The sequence below is a fragment of the Nilaparvata lugens genome, chromosome 3 (genome assembly GCF_014356525.2).
Source record: "Nilaparvata lugens isolate BPH chromosome 3, ASM1435652v1, whole genome shotgun sequence".
NCBI classification, from domain to species: Eukaryota; Metazoa; Arthropoda; class Insecta; order Hemiptera; family Delphacidae; genus Nilaparvata; species Nilaparvata lugens.
In genome coordinates, this window is record NC_052506.1 from 98,666,072 (window position 1) to 98,691,619 (window position 25,548).

The 25,548-nt window shown below is 35.9% G+C and overlaps 2 protein-coding genes across 9 annotated transcripts in view; one reads left to right on the forward strand and one right to left on the reverse strand.

The window, feature by feature from the left end:
* Nucleotides 1–3,324: 3,324 nt before the first annotated feature.
* LOC111048543 (uncharacterized protein PFB0145c) overlaps nucleotides 3,325–25,548 on the reverse strand; it is a 138,175-nt gene continuing 115,951 nt past the window's right edge. For all 8 annotated transcript variants that reach the window (XM_039425264.1, XM_039425266.1, XM_039425265.1 and 5 more), the window contains 2 exons: nucleotides 24,269–24,458; nucleotides 3,325–4,142 (listed from right to left, as the gene is read on the reverse strand). In XM_039425264.1, the coding sequence (XP_039281198.1) occupies nucleotides 3,990–4,142; nucleotides 24,269–24,458 (343 nt within the window). In that variant the 3' untranslated portion in view covers nucleotides 3,325–3,989. The remainder of the gene's footprint in view (nucleotides 4,143–24,268; nucleotides 24,459–25,548) is intronic.
* Nucleotides 4,876–11,198, forward strand: LOC120350688. Its single transcript, XM_039425271.1, has 2 exons — nucleotides 4,876–4,887; nucleotides 9,248–11,198. The coding sequence occupies exon 2, from the start codon at nucleotides 10,093–10,095 to the stop codon at nucleotides 10,561–10,563; it is 471 nt and encodes a 156-aa protein (XP_039281205.1). The 5' UTR covers nucleotides 4,876–4,887; nucleotides 9,248–10,092; the 3' UTR covers nucleotides 10,564–11,198.

Here is a 25,548-nt window from a genome sequence, read left to right on the forward strand (position 1 = left end):
TATTGGCATTAAGTTGAGATGACTTCATTAGGTTGGCACCAAGTTGAAGAGCTAATCAAAATGCATTTATCGAGAACAAATTGATGAGGTACTGCTGCTTCAATCAAAGCTATTCCTGGGAGTATAGATAGTTTTATTTTCCATAAACATTGCAATATTCTTGGAACATCTGGTATATTAGGTTCAGAAAGTGACCGGATGGTAGCAAAAATTTATAATCGATCTCTCAAAATGTATGGTAGTTGAATGTAATGTTCATTGTGAGGTGATAGAAATGCGGCTAATTTCTTCAGCTTCTGTTGTATTGGTTCCTCTGTTGTTCTATGTTTGTATGCAGCCATGGCCTTGAGAGAGACAGTTGCACTGCCAGTTGCACTGTTAATTCTGTAAGCACGATATGGAAAGCGGGAGAAGCCTCCACCAAATATGTAAGCAAGATATGCCTTCACCAAATATGTAAGGGTGGGAAAATGAAAAACAACACAAGAAAATATCGTACTGGTTTTTGATATTAAAACAAAACAATAAAATATTTGTACAAAATTAGAATTATAATTAGAATAACGAAATAATAATAATCAGATGAATATTTCAAGGGCTACTCGCTTTGCTGCTAGTGAAGATTCAATTGTAGTGGTTATGAAAAATTTAAGAACAATGACTCAGTAGTCACCTACCTTTATGAAAATGGCTTCCCAATTTGGCATCCACTGGTTGAAACGCGACGTTAATTATTAATTAAAATAAAAAAAAAAACTGATCTAATGAAGTGGGTTCAGATCCCTTCCTATTCAATAATACAATTCTCTTTAACTGCCCGAACTGTGACAGGAAACTGTATTATAAAACAAGAACAAAATCTATCCCCTTCACCAGAACAGCCGGACTTTACTCACAGTCCTATCGAACGAGCTCACACACTGACACACTCTAAAAGTAAAATTTTGGGTATTAAATATAACTTAGTCAATGCCAAACATGGAAGCCATTTCAGTACATATTTTTATCTGTCGCACAAGCGGCACGTTGTTATTGAAAACAAAAGAGAAGCTACATTAATTTTGACAACAAATGAAATAAACAATCTTTCTGTCGATGACAAAAATTGTTCAAAGACAAAAACACTGTTCATTAAACTTTTCCAAATTAAAACTCTAAAATCCTGATCAATATGGGATAAATATATGATTCATATATATATGTCTCATATGACCAGGTGACAAGTCCTATTCCGGACTAAATACCACGAGAACCAATCAGAGTAGCCTTCTATAAAAAAACCCTGCTCTGATCAATTCTCATGAAATTTAATCCTGATTGAAATTGAACAGGCGTTTGTGCTACTGGGCCTGATATTTTCATGTTTCAAAATCAGCTAAAAACTAAATAGAAAAAAGCATAATATTCCATCAGCTGCTCCTATTTCCTTTCATGATGTCATTACATGACACAAGACAAACCTATTGATATCGATAGATCACAAGTGGATACTAGAGTTGTCAATTTAGATAGAAATTAAATTAAGTTAAATGTTAGTTCACATCCAAATTTTCATCCCTGAGCTTTTGGTTCGAGCTAAGATGAAAGGAAGAAATCATATAATGGTAGTCAATTATCAAAGTGATTGAATTAACTCTATTCAGATTTATGCGAATTCACATTAAAATGATCCGACTCCAATATTTATGATAGTAAAGTTTAGGACATGAGAAATCAGCCACAATAAATGTTATACTAACTATAATGAATGGACTCTTATGTATGAATGGACTTCCATGGAAGAAAGAATCAGTGGATTGGTGCTTTTACACTTTTGGATAAGTGAAACGAAAAGTAAGCGACAGGCTATGTCAAAAATTCCAGAATAAGCAAGAGATCGATGGATACCAGAGTCATCTAATTCCTAATCAACTTAATTTGGAATTTGACCTTCAATTGCATCAAGCAACAACTGAGTGGCCGTAGTCGAGTGGATCAGATGCTGGCTTTATGTTTCAGAGGCCCGGGTTCAAATCCCGGCCCGGGCAAGATATTTATCTCGGGCCACTCCCGTGTTTCGGATGGACACGTTAAGCCGTCGGTCCCGGCTGCCTAAAAAGCAGTCGTTAGGTCATGTCAGAGGCCCTGAAATTGATCAGTTGCGACCTGAAAACTCTGACACCAGACCTAAGCCAGCTAGGTCACTCGATATTAATTAATTAATTATGATCACTGCCTGATGATTGATAATAGTCAATGGGAAATATTAATTGCCAATGAATAAAGTCGAGGTTGACTCTTGAGCCCCGCCCAATATTCTAAAAAATTCGCTGCAATTAGACTACTATTCTACAGAGCACTTCCAACACATCAATAATTAATCGATTGATTTGACTCAATAGTTTTCATGCCAAGTTGTGGCCTAATCTCAAAAACGATTATAGCAATTTTGGCAGAATTTAGATTATAAATGGTACACAAAAATAATCTTATCTTCTAATTCCCGTAGCGAAGCACGGGTGCCCTGCTAGTTTCATATAAATTTATTACGCATTACAACGCCCATGATTCTCAGAGAAGTGATATTAAAAAGAAAAACAAATCTTCGCGATGTTACAAATTTCATAATGAAAGTTGAAATTCCTCTTAATCCTTCAACCCTAAAACTTTTTTAGCACTACTAGGATATCGGGGATGATATTCTACATCCAATTATTCTGACGTTGAATTGGAAGTTTGAGAAAGTTGCAATTCCACAATAATTATTGTCAACCTTGTAATTTCTTCGGATGGAGGGACAAGTCTCAACTTATTTTACATACACTATAATCACTAAAACTGCTGCAACAGTCGTATGGGAATGCGTAAAAGTGTGGAATTATACATCGAAGATACATCATGTCCGAAAGATGCATAGCTTTCGAGTTATATGCGAGACACCAAAAAAATCTACCTTTGAACCAACCCCATCCACCTAGTACAGAGGGTAGGGGTGGGGACTTTTCATATGTTTACCTCCTTAATACCCTAAACAGAACTGCGGGGTAAAACATTTTCTTCCAAACTATTCCCTCTATAACTCTTCGTTGACTGGACTATGTGTAATTTTTTATAAAAGATCAGTGATGCTTCCACTTTGCTTGAACTAAGCAACGATCCCTTCCAAAAAAAATTGAACTTGAATGAATTTTATCCAGTGAATGTTTTATATCTCCTACTGTTTTCAAGATGACCACTCTTGAAAGTGCATAATTTTGCTCTAGGGAACTCATAACTGACTATCTGACAATGCATGAAAAATAATGAGATGATAGCTGTTTAGAGATTTGAAGGAAAAAAGAACAATTATTGTCTGTAGTAAAATTTTATTTCATCCATAATGGAAAAAATTTAAACTTTTTTGATCAAAGTAATGTTTACAGCTCTTTATATTCTTGGAAAGATAGATTGATCATGAATCTTTTATAGAAAGGCCTACATAAGACAGCTATGTTTGCCTTCAGTTGCCTGGATAGAGCTGGATGTTAGCTTTACATCTAGAGAGGAAATACGAGTATTGTAATTGCTTTACAGCCAAGTTTGAATTCCTTATTGCACTAGAATTCCAGTTTAATCACTTCATTAATCGAGTCTGGATGGTTTTGATCTATTAATTTACCAAAATGTATTTACATTTACCATAAAAGTAGTATTATACAATAATTTGAACTGGCCAACTCAGCTCATTCAAGGGTAACAAATCTTAAAAATTATGAGGGATAGATATTATGTCTAATTACTGCTCTGAAAATCTATGATTTCATTACTCCATGCCTGGTAAATAAAAGTGGAAAAGTATTGAACTGAATAACTCATCAAAGCTTTTCAACCACTGAGAGAAATTCGTTCGAATTGATTAATAGTAGAAAATCGATACTTTTAGCAAGAAGCTACTCCTCATGTCGATAAGAAGGCAATCTTTCAATTAGCATCTTATTCTATTGCGTGTAATGTTTCTTCAGAAAACAATCTTAAAATCGTTTGTAGGATCTCGTCTGTGACGGTAGTCTCTTCTTCTGCTCTTCCAAGTAGTAAGTTTGTCCGAATCTTCCCACTGTTAGATCCTTGTTTATTCTTTTATTAGTGCTGGAAAACCTGTACTCCTCCTTCGATAGATCGAACATCTGGAAAATCAAATAATTACATTACATAGAAATTTGTATTTCAAATTCTTTTTGAGCCAAAAATATATAATGAATAGTGGAAAGACACTTAAAAACCTTGCTGTGAACTGGCAATATATGTTACCGCCAACCAGTTGCGGTAAGTAACCATTACGAGCGCTGCCTCTAGTTCCTACAGAGCTATTTGAACTATCGTTCGCCGAGGAACCGTTCTTCTTTGAAGGAGTCGTTCTCGAGTCATCGTTCACTCAGTACACTGTGAAAAGTCGATCCCGCTTCCTGGTACGTCTCGTGTCGTTTTCCCGCTCCAAGTTACATTCATGTCGATTCTCTACAAGATTAATCCGCTCCAAGTGTTTTATTACTGTGATAACGCTTCAATATCAATCTGAGACTTATTATTGTTGAGTATAATTCATAAAGACAGTATAGAATTAAGCAAGTTGTGCTTCCGCCTCGTGTAGTGAGATTCCCGCCTTTGTATGAAAGACTTTGTTTTACACCGCTTTGTTGTATTGAACTTGATTTATTGGTTTGAGTAATTCATTCGATCAACTTATTGTAAGTCTGGTCCTCCGATTATTAATAAAAGTGTATTCGTTTCAATTTGTGTTCACTCAGTCCAACCTGGCTCCACCAGTAGAAGCTACGTACTAAGTAATTTGTTATTGCACCCACCTCAGTGGCCGTAACAAAAATCCTGATCAAAGTGAACAAGAGACCTATGGATAAGTATAAAAAGACTGTGAGTATAAAAAATTATGCATCAAGTTGAAAAAGTTTGAGGTTAGATATCGATTTGAACAACGAATATCGACTATCGATTATTCATGGAGTATCGATTGTAACTATCGGATGAGCTTGTTATCGACATCAGAGTATCAATTGTGACTATCGAATGAACTAGCTATCGACATCGTCAATATTATCATCAGTACATCAACATAACCTATTTTTTGAAGTGTTAATGCAAGTATCTACATATTGTATCAACATGGAAATCTGTACACCGCTCAATAGACTGAGAAGATTGAATCAATCCATTTTATCACTTTCTGAGAAATATCGGCTGCACTTTAGTATATGGGCCGCAGAATCTAGCATTGAGACCTACATAGATCGATAGAGGAGATCAAGACGAGATCAACCATGTATAACATTGTTGTCGATTTCCAAGGATTAGCTGAAAAAACATGGCAGAAAGCTCAAAACTTTTATATCAATTTTTATTTTTAATAATTTTTTTATGGCTAAAATATGTTTAACCCTAGCTTACTACCGCTACGTAAATTTTACGTGCAGCGGCAATTTTTCGTCCACCATTTCTACAATCGCCACCACAGACACTTCCCACGCCACAAGTGCTTCCTCCAGTTAGTTGGCCTGATATTGGCATAGTGGAAGGTTTGGTTCATGTGCGTTTTGTGTCGATTTTATTGTATTATTCAAACCTCTCACATAAAGTTTACATATAGGTAGTAACTGAGGGTATCTGATAATGGCACTCCTACATATGAGCAGTCATTGCAGACAGCTTTTTGAGTGACATTCCAGCGTCCTTGCTGTCTTAGTTAGTTCAATTCATTTCAGTTAGTCCTGTTCCTTTTTATTAGTAGGTTTAGTTCATTTTAGTTAGTTCATTTAGTTGCTGTTAGTTAGTTCATTTTATCTATTTAGTTGATTGGTTAGTTCATTTCAATTACCTATTCTACTTCACAATGAGTGAAAAAACATTTCTGAATGAAGAAGAAATTATTGAGACATTAGATGAAATAAGTGATGATGATGATGAAGTTGAGGTTGAAGAAAGTGATGGGTATGACAGTGATGCTGACCCGGAATATTTTCCACAAGAAATTGAAAATGTTTATGATGAAATATTGAATGATATTGGAGATTTGAATATCGAAGATAGTGCTATTCAAAACAAGGAGAAAAGAATGGGAATAGACATTACACCAGAGCCTTCTACAACGAAATCATTGACTAATAAGAAAAGGAAGGAAATGGACATCACTGAGCAATCTACTTCGAAATTATCAAATAGTAAGAAAAGGAAAAAATCTTCTCATCCTGCAACATCAAAAACATCCAGTGATAGGGGGGTGTTGAGTAGAAATAGGGGTCCACTACAAATGAATAATAATGTTTATGAAACTGCTAATTTGGAAGTCCAGCACTCTCTTATTGTACAACCGACGGTTGAAACTTTAGATGGTAAAGACAATTTTGTGTGGAAAACTAAGTGTGAAATTCAATATTATATGTGAGAATGATATTATTGATCAATATTGTGTCTCATTTCATCCACTGAATATTGCCTCTTATAATATTGACAAAAGGTTTTTTGGCTTCACAGTCAAGATCAGAACTATAAAAATTTATAAATCTAAACCCAATTCTACCCTGGAACCATGTTTTGAGCATGAATATATTTGATGAATATATCAAAGAGATTATTTTTAGCAGGAATTTCCTTTATAGAAGTTTACTAGCCCAAAGAAAAAAAAACAAGACTTGTACATAAAATTTACGTATGGGTAGTAAAACAGGCATATCAAAACATGGTAGTAATCTAGGGTTAAAACTAGTGCAATCTTATGTAAAATTTGACGAGGAATCCAATGAAACAATGATAATTTCAGGTTTGTAACTTCAGTAGTTTTTGAGATATTGCAAAAAATGTGCAGAAAAATTCAAATTTTTTGCTTTAAAAAAGGTTAACTTGTTTTCATGATAATTAATAGGTATTTTAAACTATTGGATTTAGTAGAATGATAAATTCTTAAGAAAAAATGTCCAGTCCTTTGATTGCCTAAACTCAAAATTGTTCGAGATATTTTGGCAAATAAAAATATTGCAACTCCATGTTTTGCTACCTAGGGAGAACTTAGGTTAGAAAAAGCTTAGATTGGGGAAAGCTTAGGTTAGGAGGAGCTTGGATCAGGAAAATATTAGGTTAGGGGAAGCTTAGGTTAGGAAAAAGCTTAGGTTGGGAAAAGCTTAGATTAGGGAAAGCTTAGATTAGGAGAAGCTAGGGTCAGGGAAAGATTAGGTTAGGGTGAACTTAGTTTAGGAAAAGCTTATATTAGGAAAAAAAGCTTAGGTTAGGAAAAGCTTAGATTAGGAAAAGCTGAGATTAGAAAAGCTCAGGTTGGGAAAAGCTTAGGTTAGGGGAAGCTGGGTCTGAGAAAAGCTTAGGTCAGGGAAAGATGGGTTAGGAAAACTTGCATTAGGAAGAGCTCAACTTAGGAAAAGCTTAGGTTAGGAAAAGCTTAGGTTAGGAAAAGCTAAGGTTAGGAAAAGATTAGGTTAGGGGAAGCTGGGTCTGGGGAAAGCTTGGGTTAGGAAAAGTTTGGATTAGAAAAAGCTTAAGTTAGGAGAAACTTAGGTTAGGGGAAGCTGGGTCTAAGAAAAGCTTAGGTTGAGGAAAGCTTGGGTTAGGAAAACATAGATAAGGAAAAGCTTAGGTTAGGAAAAAGTTGAGGTTGGGGAAAGCTTGGGTTAGGTAAAGCTTAGGTTAGGGGAAGCTGGGTTTGGAAAAAGCTTAGGTTGGGGAAAGCTTGGGTTAGGAAAAGCTCAGATTAGAAAAAGTTTAGGTTAGGAAAGGTTAGGTTAGAAAAAAGCTTAGGTTAGGAAAATCTTAGATTGGGAAAAATCTAAGGTCAGGAAAAGCTAAGATTGGGAAAAGCTAAGGTTAGGAAAAACTTGGGTTAGGGGAAGCTACGTTTGAGAGAAGCTTAGGTTAGGGGAAGCTTAGGTTAGGAGAAGCTTAGATTAGGAAAAATCTAAGGTTAGGAAAAGCTTAGGTTAGGAAAAAAGGTAAGATTGGGAAAAGCTTAGGTTAGGGAAAGCTTGGGTTAGGTGAAGCTTAGATTAGTAAAAGCTAGGTTAGGAAAAGCTTATGCTCAGGGAAGCTCTGAGAAAAGCTTAGGTTGGGGAGCTTGGGTTAGTAAAACTCAGATTAGAAAAAGCTTAGGTTAGGAAAGGTTAGGTTAGAAAAAAGCTTAGGTTAGGAAAAGCTTAGATTAGGAAAAATCTAAGGTCAGGAAAAGCTAAGATTGGGAAAAGCTGAGGTTAGGAAAAACTTTGGTTAGGGGAAGCTACGTTTGAGAGAAGCTTAGGTTAGGGGAGGCTTAGGTTAGGAGAAGCTTAGATTAGGAAAAATCTAAGGTTAGGAAAAGCTTAGGTTAGGAAAAAAGGTAAGATTGGGAAAAGCTTAGGTTAGGGAAAGCTGGGTTAGGAAAAGCTTACATTGGGAAAAAGCGTAGGTTAGGAAAAGCTTGATTTGATTCAATTATTTTTACAATCTTTTAAAGCTTCTGAATTGCATTGGAAGCTGAATAAAATGTGATACTCAATATCGGTCTGCACTATGCCTATGCAAACATATTGAACTCTTCTAAAGCTAAAATACTACATTTTCTTGTATTTTTTTCAAATATCTTAATGATCTATAAAATTTTCTAACCTCAAATCTATTTTAATGAATTCCCTGCAAAAATCCCAATGAGATTTAGCCAATTTAGTAGTCACTAAAAGTAGTAAAAAAAATTAAATATGAGAATTGAAGAGTATTGAGTGTGCAATTTTTTTATTTTCCCAAATATCTCGAACAATTTTGAGTTTAGGCTATCAAGTGACTGGACATTTTTTCTTTAGAATTTATTTTTCTACTAAATCCAATAGTTTAAAATACCTATCAATCATCATGAAAACAAGTTAACCTTTTTTAAAGCAAAAAATTTGCATTTTTTGTACATTTTTTGCAATATCTCAAAAACTACTAAAGTTACGAACCTGAAATCAGTTTCATTGGATTCCTCGTCAAATTTTACATAAGATTGCACTAGTTTAAAACATATTTTAGCCATAAAAAAATATTAAAAATAAAAATTGATATAAAAATTTTGAACTTTCCGCCATGTTTTTTCAGCTAATCCTTGGAAATCGACAACAATGTTATACATGGTTGATCTCGTCTTGATCTCCTCTATCGATCTATGTAGGTCTCAATGCTCGATTCTGCGGCCCATATACTAAAGTGCCCCCGAAATATCAGGATAATATTCCCATGAGTTGCAGTGAATATTACTTTGGCTTAGATAAAAAGTTTGACAAACTAATTGAAGAATTTGAACAAATTGACCAAAACAATTTGATACCAGCACAAGTTTTAGAATTCACGGAGTTGACCACACAGTTTCAAGAAATATTTGACCGAATTAAATTAGTGGAAGCCAAGACCGCTCAAGTAAGTACCACTACAAGTTTTTCTGCTATCAATGCATTTGTAAAGCCCCAATTGCAAATTCCCAGGTTTGCTGGAGAATCCAATGAGTGGAATTCTTTCAAGAATGTTTTTGATGCAGTAGTGCATTCAAGTCAAGAGTACTCTGATGAGGCAAAAATCATTTTTGTTGACATCCTACCTAACTGGGGATGCACTTATGCTTGTTCAAAATCTGGCCAACACTGAAAATTGCTATCTAGCTGCCTATGATAGTTTACATAACCGCTACAACAATGCTAGGTATCAGGCCTACTGCTTGTATAATATCAATCAAATATAACTGCTTGTATAATATCAAAAAGAGATAAGGGAATGTTGGCAGGCTGACGTGGAAAGTTAGAGCTCCCTATTTTTCTGTGATTTAAGTGGGATTTAGTTGTCTGTTCGTTCCAAAATTTTTATCAAGTGACATCAATACATCAGTTCGTGAAGTTTCAAACTTTAAATTTCTTTCAAGCTCGTGTGGTTCTTCAAAGTTTATAAGGTGAAATAGTTATGGTTATGTGACCACCAGCACTTCGTTCGAAGGTCGAAAAAGATAAGGCTGTATCATCACCTGCCCAGCAGCGTAATCAAACAAAACAACAGAGAGGGCAGACCAGCCGGCCTCCCTCCTCTTCGTCTTGCTTGTCAACTGCTGATGCCGGCTCTGTTGCCATGGCGACGCAAAACCAAGCTACCGAAGCTCTCGAAGCACTTCTACTCAGTGATGATTTCTGCAATCGTTTCGCTGCAAGAATCGAGGATCGGCTCTGCGACAGCCTATGTGAGACGGTCGGCGCTGCATTGGAGGCCAGGCTTGAGGATGCTGTCAAGACAATCAACGATCTGTCGCAGGAGAATGCAGCGCTGAAGAAACAAGTGAAGCAGCTACAACAAAAATTTGACTGTCGTTTGGATGGCCTGGTCCAGTACCAGCGGCGCAACAACGTGCGGCTGTCTGGCGTGCTGGAGGCGGATGGCGATGACAGAGCATCAACGAGTGTGGCTGCCATGGTGGACCTGCTCAACGCTAAGCTCGGCTTGGAGATTCGGCCAAACCATATTGACCGGTGCCATTGTGTTGGATGCAGGGTGAGGGCGGGGGCGCCACCTCGACAAGTGCTGATCAAATTTGTCAGCTATTAGCGACGCAGTGATGTCATCTCAGCTAGACACAAACTGAGGAATACAGGCCTTTCAATTCACGAAGACCTCACTAAACCACGACATCTTTTTTTGAGGCAGATTGCTGACGAAGTTGGTTACAGGAATGTCTGGTCATGGGACGGTAAAGTTATATGGAAGAAGGATGGCAAAATTTTCACGCATTCTTTCAATCCAAGTTATGTGATGCAGCCAGAAGACTCTTAGTAAAAGTGAGTGGATGCATGTAAACTGCTTGGTGAGTAGTTACATCTTTCAGTTGCTTGCTTTTATAAAGTAAATGTTATCATTCCTACTGGCGCTATCAATTGAACTCCCAATTTCTAAGATTCATTTATTAATTTTTTTGCTCCAGCGTTTCTTTTTTATTTTTTAGCTATTTATATATTTTTCTTCTTTGATAATATCCATTTGAGTATGCTAGCAGCATAGAGTTTTATCATTATTAACATTCGGTAATTGAAATTATTATTTACGCCTAATAAGGGTTTATTTATTTATGTTGTTTTTCTCTCATTGCGATAATAATTTTTCATTTCATTAATTTGTATCTGAAATGATTACTCTTGATGTTTGTACTTTCAAATGAAATATTTGTAGAATCTATTCATGCCTCTCGTGCCTCAATCATCTTGTTTGTTTTCTCAGTTATCGATTATAATATTTTTAGAACTTGATAAGAACACTGGCTGTTCCCTTGTTTTCTCACGATACACTTTTTATGGGAGCTCTGCTTTTTGGTTAAATGTTATTAAGCGGTATTAACTAGATAGTATATATGGATGAACTATAAATTCAATTTTTACTAAACATAATACAGTATTTTCCAATGTAGAGATATTCTAACTTATCATCTCCTTATCTCTATTATTGTTTTGTTCTTTTCCTTTATTTAACTTTTTATTTTTCAGTGACTATAAAATAGTCACTTATTTAACCAGCCTATTCAATTATATATTTTTTTTTCGATTACTGTTGATTGACCAATTTATTTATTTATTTATAATTTGACATATTTTTCAGTGACTTTAAAATAGTCACTTATTTAACCAGCCTATTCAATTATATCTTTTTTTTTTTCGATTACTGTTGATTGACCATTTATTTATTTATTTATAATTTGACATATTTTTCAGTGACTTTAAAATAGTCACTTATTTACCAGCCTATTCAATTATATCTTTTTTTTCGATTACTGTTGATTGACCAATAAGTAATTGGATCAACTATAGTGAGTCCTCAATAATATATAATTGTTTATATAAGAAATAAACTTTTGCATTCAGTGGTTGCTGCTTATATTATAATAGAGTATTTTTGTTGAAGTACATAGAAGGTGGCCAATTTATAACATTGTGGGACTTTTCGATCCTCTTCATCTTAATCTTAGTAGACTGATCACCAGTATCTAAATCTAACTCAACTATCTCTTAATTAAAATACATACTATCCCAGTTTCTATTTTCATTCAATATTTCTTGAAGATATAAGCTCCAACAAATATGTCAGACTTCATTAATGAGCTGAAATCAGTTTTTGATGATCACTCAAACCTACTTAAATTATGTCATATTAACGCCCAATCCCTGCCAGCTCATTTTGATGAGTTCAGGTTATTGTTCTCTACGGTCTCGGTGGATGTTATTGCTATTAGTGAGACATTCTTGAAACCAAGCCTCTCTACAGAATACTTCAATTTTCCTGGCTATACCTTATTTAGAAATGACAGGATCGGCAAGGGTGGAGGAGGTGTTGCTGTATATATTCGGTCTCAATTTGCTGCCAAGGTAATTGCATCATCTCCTCAATTGTACTCATGTTCACCCGAATTTCTCATGATTGAGGTCAATATTGGACAAGATACTTTGCTGATTGTTGCTTTATATCGTCCGCCCAAGGCTGGTAGATTGTCTATTCTAGAGGATGTGCTACTAGATGTAATGCACCAGTATCAGCATATAATTGCTCTTGGAGACTTTAATGCTCATCAGATGAAAAATACTTTTGAGAGCAGACAAGTAAGAACACTCTTTGAGTCGTTCAATATTGAAATACTCAATAAAACTTCACCCACTTTTCACACTGACACTTGTCATTCACTACTCGATCTTACTATTGTGAGTGATCCAGATTTTGTTATGGCTGATGGACAAATACCATTCTGTATGTCGGGTCATGATCTGATTTATGTTATATAGAGTCTTGAGCATGAAGTAAGATACACGCCAAAGATTAGGGGCAGGAGCCTGAAGAACATTGATTTGGATTGCTGTCTGGCTGATGCTGTGGAAAAGCCTTGGCATGATATTATGAATATGAATAATATTGATGACAAGGTAGAAGCCTTTAATTCAATGATTTTTTCAATCTTCGACGAACATGCACCAGTACAGGATGTGAAGGTTCACCGCAGGCCATGTCCCTGGTTTAACAGAGAAATATCACTTCTGAGACGAGAGAGAGATAAAGCTAGGCGTACCCATCTCAGGACTGGTTGCAATGCAGACTTTGTGCATTACAAAGCTTTAAGAAACAGGTTGAGGTCTGTCTGTCGTAGAGCTAAGATAGAATACTATGGTCATCTTTTTGAGGGAAGGCAGTCCACTTCAGAGTTGTGGAGGAACATTCGAAAAGTCAAGGTGATACCACCCAAGTCCAAGTCCACTGCTGTTAATGTTCCTCTGGAACAGCTTAATGAATTCCTTTCTACTTCATCTCCGCCTTCTTCATTTGCTCATTATTCACTGAACTCAATCATGATTGATCAATTTAGTCACACACTTCCGCAAGAAAAATTTTTCTTCTCATATGTCCTTCCTGGGACAGTCTCCTCAGCTATTCTCTCAATTAAAAGTAATAATAAAGGTATTGATAATATACCTATTTCATTTTATAAGATTATATTCTACCAATTATCATTCCTGCTATCACACATATATTCAATTTCTCTCTCCAAATGGGAGTTTTCCCCTCTCTTGGAAGCAATCATTGATATGTCCAGTTCCAAAAAATAATAATCCTACTACTCCACAAGACTTCCGACCTATAAACATAGTTTGTAGTATTTCCCATTGATATATATAGTTAGATGACTAAGCTATACCTTCAAGCGTTTGGAAGCATGATGCCTCCTTCATTTCTCGTCGCCATTGAATATCGGGCAAGAAGTCAGGCGCCCAGACAGGGTTAATTAAGCAATTTAATTTAATTTAACTTAATTAAACATCGACTTTCATTGCGTTATATCTTTCGACATACTTTATGGATTTCAATATAATTTTTTTTTCAACTTTTCATCATTTCCATTACCATATGATACAATGATTTGTTCATTGAACTTTATTTTTAACTCGACCAAACATCTAATTTAGTGAACCTACCTCACTACAGATTTTGATCCATTCTATTAGCAAATGAATCTTATTTTTACAATATTTTCCTATTACCATGTATTTAGGATATGGAAAATAAAACATTTATTATAGATTGCTAATATTACCATATATTTTATTAGATGGCAAATAATAAAAAATTAACTGTTATCACAATATTTCGTGAAACTGTTTCCATTCGTTTTGCAACTTAAGTATAGGTACCTAACTATACTCTTATACTCCTATATTTATAAGATAATAATAAATAACTACATATTATAAGAACGGGAAAAATAAAACAAAAATTATAGATTGCTAATATTACCATATATTTTATTAGATGGCAAATAATAATAAATTAACCATTATCACAATATTTCGTGAAACTGTTTCTCATTCGTTTTGCAACTTAAGTATAGGTACCTAACTATACTCTATACTCCTATATTTAATATAAGATAATAAATAACTACATATTATAAGAACGGGAAAATAAAACAAAAATTATAGATTGCTAATATTACCATATATTTTATTAGATGGCAAATAATAATAAATTAACCGTTATCACAATATTTCGTGAAACTGTTTCTCATTCGTTTTGCAACTTAAGTATAGGTACCTAACTATACTCTATACTCCTATATTTAATATAATATAATAAATAACTACATATTATAAGAACGGGAAAAATAGAACAATAGCAATGATGAAGGATTTATAGACAATTTTAGCAAATAATATTTTTTATAATACAAATTTAGCATACAATATTTTCATAGTTCACAAAATATTACAATATAAGACAAATTAATGGAATGAAATATGGATACCTATATTGGATCTATGGAAATAAAATATTTATTATAATATTACCAAGACTTATATTTTATTACTTGGCAAATGATGATAATGAATCAACCTAAGCACAATATTCCTTGAAACAATCATTTGGCACTAGGCTTAGCCTGCATGAAACATGACCGATGAAAATATAAAAATACTTATGTATAAAAAGAAATATTTTCATCTGGCACATGCAGATTCGTACATCCATAAGCACTGCATGAAACTACCATACTTTGAATATTTTTTGTTGCTTCAATAAAAAAATATTATCATTTGAAAAAGGCTCTTTTTCTACACAGCGAATACAAATACCCGACTTCTTGCCCAAAATTTCTGTTAGCTACACTAGCGCAGTGGCATCATAGCGGACTCCGCTCTTCTTAATCTTATTCTCTATATCAATGGTATTTCCAAGGCACTGGAGAGAATAGTAGGCCTAGTGCATGAACAGTTGTCACTGTACCTGGAATCATTCAACTTCTTTGATGAAAATCAGTCTGGTTACCGCCCTTTTCACAGCACAACTACAGCACTATTGAAAATCACTGATGACATTCGAAATTCAATGGATCATCGTTCTTTCACTCTTCTTGTATCATTTGATTTTACAAAAGCCTTCGATAATGTCTGTCATACAATCTTACTCCACAAACTCTTTTTTCAGTGATTGCATTGTCTCAACTTGAAGTGCGATAAAGAAAACCAATGCTATAATTTACTTTGTGTTTATCGCTGTCATGATGTTGACATGGCCGGTTTTATCGATGGATTGGAAAAAAGATACAATCGTACTGATGATAATAATAATAATAATAATAAGATAGAGGTAATTGTCGGTGACATCAACTGTGATATTCTCAATGAACAAACTAGCAGCCTAAGCAACAGGTATCTTGACGTGCTTTATGAAGCCGGCTTTGCTTGTTGCATTGATTCTCCAACTAGGGAAACTCCTTTTTCTTCTTCATGTATAGATCATTTATTTGTTAGACACCCAGATACTAATTCTCTTTTTCCAGCAGTATTTAAATCCGATATCACGGATCACTACGCAATAGGCATCACCATAAAGCATAATAAAAATAATAATAGCTCTCATATTCAAAACAACAAATTCAAGAAAATTGATAATGAAAGATTCTTTAAACTTCTGGCCGAACAGTCATGGGATGAAGTAATCTCTTCACAGGATCCTAATTTTTGTGCTGAGAAGTTCATGGAGCTTATAGCTCTGCTCCATCAGACCTGCTCTGCAACTATAATAGATGTAATAATAGTAATAAATTTAAAAAATTAAAGCCATGGATCACAAATGGGCTTATCAGATCCATAGAAAAAAGAAATAGATTAAGCAGATTGATTAAAAGTCAGCCCTTCAACCCCAATCTCATTCAGCATATAATGAGTATCGCAGTATGTTGAGTAAATTGTTAAAAAAAACCAAAAAAGAATATTTCAAAAGGAAACTATTAGATTCAAAAAATAACCCCAAAAATTTTTGGAAAACAATAAACGAGATATCAGGGTCTAGCAACAAAACTGCTTCTTTTCCTATTCATGATTACACAAAATGTAACAATAGCAACAACAATCCCAAGTCTGCGGTAGATATAGCAAATGAATTTAACGTTTACTTTTCTAATGTTGGAGCCAGGCTAGCTGATGAGATTAAGCAAAGAAACCAGAGACTTAGAGCTCCAGTCCACCCTGTCTGTCCTCCTGTCCAGCAATTCATCTTAAGAGAAGTGTCAGAGCAGGAGGTTAGACTGTGTGGCGGAAATGCGCGCAGGTTCTGCTCCTGGCTGCGATGATGTATCGGGTTATTTGTTGAAAAATGGCATAGGTTTTATTACTATTCCACTTTGTCATATTATTAACTGTAGTTCCAATTCAGGTATTTCCCCATATTTTCAAATTGGCTAAGGTTATTCCTCTATACAAGTCAGGTGATAAGGGAGATAAAAATAATTACCGTCCAATATCTTTACTGAGTGTATTTTCAAAAGTTATTGAAAAATGCTACAAAAACCAACTGTCTCAATATTTAAAAATGAACAAATTATTATCTGATTGCCAGTTTGGATTCAGGAATGACTGCAACTCTTCCAACGGCTTCTATCAACTAAGTGACTACTTGAGAAAAGGCATTAATAATGTCAAATATATTCTTTTGCTGTTTGTTGACCTGGCAAAGGCTTTCGATTCTATCGATCGCGCAATATTGCTTAATAAATTGAAAAATATTGTGATAATTGGCGCTTCTCATGATTGGATCTGAAGCTACTTGTCGGGTCGCAAACAAATAGTAAACATAAATAGTCCATTCAGTTATAGTAACAATAGTGGTAACAATGAAATTAATAGCAATAATATAAATAACAACAATACAAATTCTGTCAATAGTGAGGTGCGAAGTATCGATTTTGGGGTTGTCCAAGGAAGCACACTTGGGCCAATCTTATTCCTTATATACATCAATGACATTATCAAATCTGATGTATCGGGTAGAATGCTACTGTTTGCTGATGACACTGCAGTCTATTTTGAGGCAGACAGCTGGATGGAAGTCTACGAGAAGGCATCCAGAGACTTAATTACACTCAAAAATTGGTTTGACGACAACATTCTTAGTATGAATATGAAGAAGACCAAAATTCTTCTAATATTCCTTCATAAAAACCGTGCCCCTCCAGATAATTTACTGCTAAAACTACATTCTTGTGGTCAGGTGTGTAATGATAACTGTGATTGCCAGGTGATTGAATCGGTCAACGAGTTCAAATACCTGGGTATAATCATTGATAATAATTTATCTTGGCATCCACACATTTTCTACTTGAAAAAAAAATTACGGAAATTGATTTTTGTTTTCTCAAAACTGAAGGGCATTCTTAACACGAAGGAATTGAGGACAGTGTATCACGCACTTGTGCAGTCAATCCTTACATATGGAATTATTGTCTGGGGAGGTGCGTGTGATACTAAGATTGCAGAACTTTCAGTGACTCAGAAAGCTATTATCAAAGCCGGACTGGGCCTGGAATGAACATATTCTTCCGAACGTTTATTTGTTTATTTTAATGTTCTAACTATTAAGAAGCTTTATGTTAAATTTGTCTTAATGTATGCGTTCAAGAATAAAATGAACTTAAATATTCCAGCAAAACAAGAACATAGGACTAGAAGCGGACTTCTTCTGCATCCCAATTTAGAGAGAAATTCGCGAGCTGTTTGCGACAGAAATGTCTCTTATGTAATTAATATGATTCTATGGAATGCTCCCCCCATATAAGTCATCCTGGTTCTTGTACTGTACTAAAATACAAGAAAGTGCTACATGAATGGTTGGCATCTTTAAATGACTATCAGTGTGGTAGATTGATCAAATCAATGTATGTGTAAAGGTGCGTACAGACTTTCATTCCGCTCCAAGACCAAATGTCACTCCAGCAGAGTGATTGATGATCGACCGGCGAGCAACAATGGTTCGACCAGGGAACGCGAGAAGATCTACCATCTTCCATAATGTTCATGATCGGTGCGAGTAGAGAGCGGAGGCGGAGCGATTGCTGTGCGATGGTGGTATGTGGGCGGTACGAGGGAGAAGCGTGCTCGGTGCGGGTTGGAAGCAGGAGTATGTGTATGCAGCTTAACACCTTGGAATTTATTCACTCATGTATGTGCGTAGTGTGTGTGTGTGTGTGTGTTTCCCTTCCCGTGCGAATGTTGATAGTTGAGCTCGAATATTAAAATTAAATAAGTATTTTTATCTTTTATTTAAATAGTTTTGATATTGTATTATTCAATACTATTAAATATTGGTAGCTATCTATAATAGACTAGTAATATTACTTCTCTGTATCATATATAAGTTATCTGTGTAAATTGAATTTCAATATACTTATGCAAACTCTTACTCACGAACAGACCGACAGGTCCATGTGAGTACAGTTTCTATTATTTTGTGAAATAGTTTAAACATAGATATGATTTTATTTAAATTTAGTACATTTACATATGTTTTATAAGTCTTATAAGTCTTTGTGAAACAATAAAATTCAATTCAATTCAGTGTGGTCTATCATCTTCTTGTGTTTCAAGTCCTACCCAACTGATAGGCACCAGTGTGTCAGAGTGGCTGAGGAGAAAATGTCCAGGTGGCTGCCAGTTGTTGCAGGGGTCCCACAGGGCACAATCCTTGGCCCTCCTCTTTTCTCTATCTATGTGAATAACCTTTCTCTGATTTTTCGTGATTTGTCCTATCATATCTATGCTGATGATCTTGTTTGCTACAATCACTTTCCTTCTGGTCACTCTTCTCATGCTGATGATGCTGTGGCTGCCATGAATGTTAATATAGCATCTTTGATTGTATGGGCAAAGGCACATTGCTTGAGTCTCAATGCCAAGAAATGCAAAAGTATTATTGTTGCTTATGGCAGACTGTACAATCAACTAGACTTCAATGCAGTGTCCAAAGTAATGCTAGATGGCCATGCACTTCAGTATGAGGAATGTATCAAGGTTCTGGGAGTTTTCATAGATAAGAATCTTAATTGGACCTATCACATCAACACCTTATCAAGGAGGATTTTTGCCACAATGCATCAGTTCAAGAGGTTGAGGAAGTTTCTTCCAACCAACCTTCGTGTCACGCTTGTTCTAAGTCTTGTCCTGCCCATTGTGGACTATGGCAGCATGGTCTACAATGACATGACTGGAGAGCTTAATATGAAATTGCAGCGTGCATTGAACTATGCAGTTAGGTTCATATATGATGCAAGAAGGGATGATCATATCACACCTTACTATAGGAGACTGCAAAGGCTGAAACTGAAGGACCGGAGACAATACTTCATATTATGTCTTGTATATCACCTAGTTGTCGAGGGCAAGGGCCCGCAGTATCTGAAGGAGAGATTCACCCCTCTTGCGCACATCCACCACAGAAACACACGACAGCACCAATATTTCCTACAAATTCCACTCCACCGCACAGTTATGTACAACTCCTGTTTTACTGTAGTAGCGTCCCGACTGTGGAACAATCTATCACCTGAGTTGATTCTCTCACCAAGCTTCTATTTGTTCAAATCGAGGCTTCTGTCGTCATTAATAAATGATACATTGGCATAAGGTCATTATGATTGGCAGTGTTTGGTGCATTCACGCTCTCATTTCATTGCTCCTATTTCATGCACAGTTCCATTATTACTTCTCTTTTTTTTATTAAAAGTCTGATCACAATGCTTTGTAATGGGACCACCTTCATAGTTTATCTATCACCTATATTTCATCTTCCCTCTATTGTATTTTATTATGAACTTCAATTTTTCATGGTATACTTTCATGATAAGTTTCACTCCACTTGGATTCAAATAACAACTTGCTAATGTGATAATACTTTAGTTGATGTTGATGGCTCAATATGTACAATATTATTTCCTTCAATATTTTGTTATTATTAATACCAATGCATAACTGGAAATAATTATTTATTTCTTAAGTTTAATTTAATTTTATTGTCAATTTTTGTAAATGTTACCATAGGCAAGAGCCTAGTAACAATTGTCAATAAATATCTTATCTTATAATAAAATTCATTCATTCAAGCCATCCGCATTGCTTACTGAGACATTGAAGAAATTTTCAATTGAGCTAGGATCAGCTGAAAGATCCTTATTTAATATGAAGATTGATCAAGCTGATTTTCTGATTACAATGCTCTGTCTACCAAAATTACCGCTGAATATTCGAGCTGAATTTGAAGCTTCCATTCCTAATGATCAGTTGCCTACATTTGATGGATTAATGAGTTTTGTTGCCAATCAAGAAAAATGTCTGGAGGTAACTAACCTCACTAACATTGAGGAGCAGATTATCAATGCCAGTATCCAGTATGTGCAACCTTCTGCTGTGAAATCAGAACCCACTTGTTCTAGTTATGCTATGAAGAGTCAACCTGGCAATGTTCAGAGTCTTACCCGCATCAGTGGTCACAACTGTGTGATACGCAAGGCAAATCATCAACTGTATAAATGTGACCAGTTCAAGCACTAAACAGTTGCTAAGCATCTACTAATTGTGAGGCAGAACAAAAGATGTTTTGTGTGTTTGGGATCGCATCTAAAAGTTAATTGCAATTCGACCATCTGTTGCAAAAATTGTAGATCTATGCATCATCACACACTGCTCTGTGATAATGCTAATAATCCTCATTCATTATTAGCCACTGAGGAATGGAACGCCCGCTCTGATTACAACCGCTCTGCTTCATCGATGTCACCGCCTCATTGATGCCATCGTCAGGTTGTCCAGTATTCTCAAGCTGTCACTGTCAACAGCCAACCAGAACTGCTATGCAAAAGCCGTCGGCCGCTTATGGTTCACTGTCTGCCCCTGCTCCTGGTAATGTGCACTCAACCAATGCTGTAAGTAATTACAATCACGCCTCTTCTATTGTTACACCGCCCTCGGCTGCTGTCTCTTTGGCGATATCTACTAGCTACATTCTGCCTGCTGCGTCACCGCCTGTGGCCGATAATATTGCTGCACCTGTCAGGCCGCCGCCAGTCTCTACCAGCGCTGTTATGACTCCTGTGTCCTCTGCCACCGCTCCAGACGTTTTCAGTGGCTGTGCTCAAGTTAAGGCCATTCATGCCTCTGCCCTGTTAGGCACAGCTATAGTTGCTGTCATTAACCAGTACAATCAACAACATTTCCTGCGTGCCGTTCTAGATTGTGGCTCCATGAGATCCATCATCACCGCAAAAGCTGCCGAGCAACTTGGATTGAAAGTTACACCCGCACAAATTCGGCTCAATGGCATCTCTGAGCAAGGAACCACTGTAAAAAGCACCGCTCACCTGACACTACTGTCTAGACCGCAATTCAAAACTGCCCTTGAAACTGACGCTCTAGTATTGGAACAAATAGCTGGAGATTTGCCCGCATTTCCTATCAACAGTGAACTGAAAAATTCCCTCTCCCATTTGGACCTTGCTGACCCCACTTTTGACCAGCCCGCCAGAATAGATATGTTAATGGAGCTGACATATATCTCAATGTTTTCGTGACATCAGGACGTTGTATTATACCTGGAAATCCTACCGCATTTTCCACCATATTTGGTTATGTGTTAAGTGGAAGACTAAATGTTGAAGATTCACCCGCACCACTCAAAGAAATGCAATTGATATGCACCATGTTAGCACAAGAAGAACCGCTCTCTACTGTCATGAACAAATTCTGGGAAACCGAAGACGTTTGCTCAGATGTAAAAATTTCATCGCCTTCTGATGAACTATGTGAAAGACTGTATAAAGCCACCACCTACCGCAATGATGAAGGAGGATATGTAGTCGCGCTTCCATTCAAACCTGAAGCACCCCCTCTTGTCTCAAACCGCAAACAGGCTTACCGAAGTCATCTTGGTCTGTTGAAGCGTCTGGATAAATCCTCCAAGCTAGAGGAGAAATACTCCAATTTCATGCATGAATATCAAGAACTTGGGCACTTAGCACTTTCCGATTCTGCTGTCAACTATGTAATTCCGCATCATGCCATTTTCAAAAACAATGATCCTAGTCAGAAAATTTCAATTGTCTGCAATTAATTAAACTCTTAAATATGTGTTTTATTTGGTGCAGTTGGAAATGCAAAACTAATTGTTTTGCATATCCGTTTTCTGTTTTGGGACTTGCTTTTTCTTCTGTCATGATCGAGCTCTGTAATATGCTTGAAGTGTTTCCTATTACATAATTCTCAGTTAGCCAAAATGCTTTCAAGTCATTATATTTTCCCTTCTCATATTAGAATTAGTTATGTTAGGATAAATTTATACAGGGCTACCCATGATTTATATAAAAGGAAACCAATGTCTTATCCAACACAAGTTTTGGCCTGACTGTCCAGTACAGTTTAATCACCGAAACACCTCAAGAGCTATTTGAACTATCGTTCGCCGAGGAACCGTTCTTCTTTGAAGGAGTCGTTCTCGAGTCATCGTTCACTCAGTGTGAAAAGCCGATCCCACTTCCTGGTACGTCTCGTGTCGTTTTCCCGCTCCAAGTTACATTCATGTCGATTCTCTACAAGATTAATCCGCTCCAAGTGTTTTATTACTGTGATAACGCTTCAATATCAATCTGAGACTTATTATTGTTGAGTATAATTCATAAAGACAGTATAGAACTAAGCAAGTTGTGCTTCCGCCTCGTGTAGTAAGATTCCCGCCTTTGTATGAAAGACTTTGTTTTACACCGCTTTGTTGTATTGAACTTGATTTATTGGTTTGAGTAATTCATTTGATCAACTTATTGTTGGTCTGGTCCTCCGATTATTAATAAAAGTGTATTCGTTTCAATTTGTGTTCACTCAGTCCAACCTGGCTCCACCAGTAGAAGCTACTAAGTGATTTGTTATTGCGCCCACCTCGGTGGCCGTAACAATATAGAGTCCTGATAGTTCACAATAACTAAAACCATCCCAGAATTTTCGAATGAAAACTATGCAAATAGTGTTGAAACATGAAGATCATTGAAAAAAATAATGAATTTTTTGTGCTCTTAACTTTAAGGGCTCTAGCACAATGAATTATTTCCTGCTCATTAAAGTCAGTTTCTCAATTATCATCAGAGAAGTGGTATCGGACCCATTAATTCTAGGTTATCAATGTTTTCAATAATTGTGAATAAGAGCAAGATATTCAGTGATATTCAGAGTAATTCCTACAAACTATAGTTTCAATCCAGGATCTATAGCATAGCAAGATTCAATTTAAACTATCAGCATTAGTTGAATTAGAAACATTGATATTAGTTATGAGAAATACTGACAGTTTAGAGTGAGTTTTAGAGGAGATATGAGGTATGAACGTTGTCATTGGAGTGATAAAATGTCTTTTCAACAACTAATAAGATGAAGAATACTATGGGGCTTCTTACTTAAAATACTATGGGATCTGAAAAAAGCACTTCCTTATGATCCTCTTTGTGAGACTGAGATGACTGAAAGTGAATGAAATACCTGTACAAGGTTATTTTTGTAAAAAGGTCCATTTTATCACACTACTACTAAATACCGTACTGTAATAGTCTAGCTCTACAGTATGTGGTAAATTATAATGTAGGCGATGATGATCCATTCAATCTAGTGTAAAATAATGTAATAAACTTAATTCAGTCATATCCTATTTGTTATGGATGTTATTAGCTCAATTAAAACAAGAAATCACGTAGTCACCTTGGTTATTTTGATTCAGCTGTAAAATTCGATCTCTTCTCGAGCGGACTGAGGCACAGAAATTGAAATTGAGAAAGAAATAAGAATTATATTAAATTTGTTTTCTAATATACAAAAGATTAATGCAATGATTGGTTATCACAGCACAGCATTTGCTTAAGAATTATCGGTGGTTAATGAATTGTGGATTCTATAAGCTGGAATAAAATACACCAAATTACCTTGGTTCTCGTATCAACTGGACAATCTTCACCTTGGATGTGCTGCTCTGTATACTTTTCATAAACCACGCAGTCATCCAAACCGGCTTCATCATTGTAATAGAACGATTTTCTATCTTTAAACTGTTGAACTTCTTCTGAGAGACAGTCATTCAATGATCTCAGTTCTCCAATTAGTTTCTCCAAATTGCTGTGAGGAAAAAATATCAATGTTTACTCAATCAAATTGATATTGTAATGTAGCTATAAATGAGTAAATCAGATGAATTACAAACGTTAGCAAAACAACAAAAAATCTGGAGTGGTACACTCACACAACTTTCCTTGCTCATTGAACTGTAAGCCTCATTCTCAAACTAGAATAATTTAGGGGAATAACATCATGACAATTATTGGCGGCAACATATTATTTGCAACTACGATCAGACTACTGTATATGTGTATGTATAATTATTGTTTTCCTACAGTTACGTTGAAAAGTGGCCATTGCTGCACTGATTACAGAACGCAAAGAATCACTTTTCCGCTCTAGTGCGGGAAAAATTTTTCTGCACTCCAGATTTGCAACATGGCAACGCAAAATACTTAGTAGGTTATATGGAGCAACAGTGCAGCAAAATCAAAATGAAGTTGGTAACAGTGACTGCTGTGGCTGCTATAGTGAGCAGAGGTGCAACGAAGCACAACGCGCTAATTATTATTCATTATATATTATAACCAAGGACAACGAGGACTTTAGGATTTTAGGATTAAGGTTTTATCAATAATAAAATTACACAGAAAAACATTTGATGCATTTCAGGCAATTTTACCCATAATTACCCACTTTTCATATTCAATGGTAACTGTAGGAAAAACTTAATGTGAAATACGTGCGCAAAGTTCCTCTGCTGCACTCAAGAAACCATTCCGCCCTCGCCTACGGCTCGGGCGTAAACGTTTCTTTCGGTGCAGCAAACTGACACTTTGCGCACTAGTTGCACAAATAACTATTTCAGAGTACTTTTTCCTTCGTGCAAATTGTGAAATTCGATGATTTTTTTAAAAGTCTTCAAAACAGCTGTTCTACAGATCTTGACTATGACTGTGTACTTATTTTTATAAACTGCTCTACCTACCTACCTACCTACCTCATGCACGAGATGGAGGTTACAAAGTCCATTTCTCAAGGATAGGGTGGACCCCCCATTAGTTTCCCAGGAAAAAGACTCATGCCAGTTGATAGATCTGATAAATAACTATAGGGTATAAATTTGAAAAAAATCGTTAGAGCCGTTTTT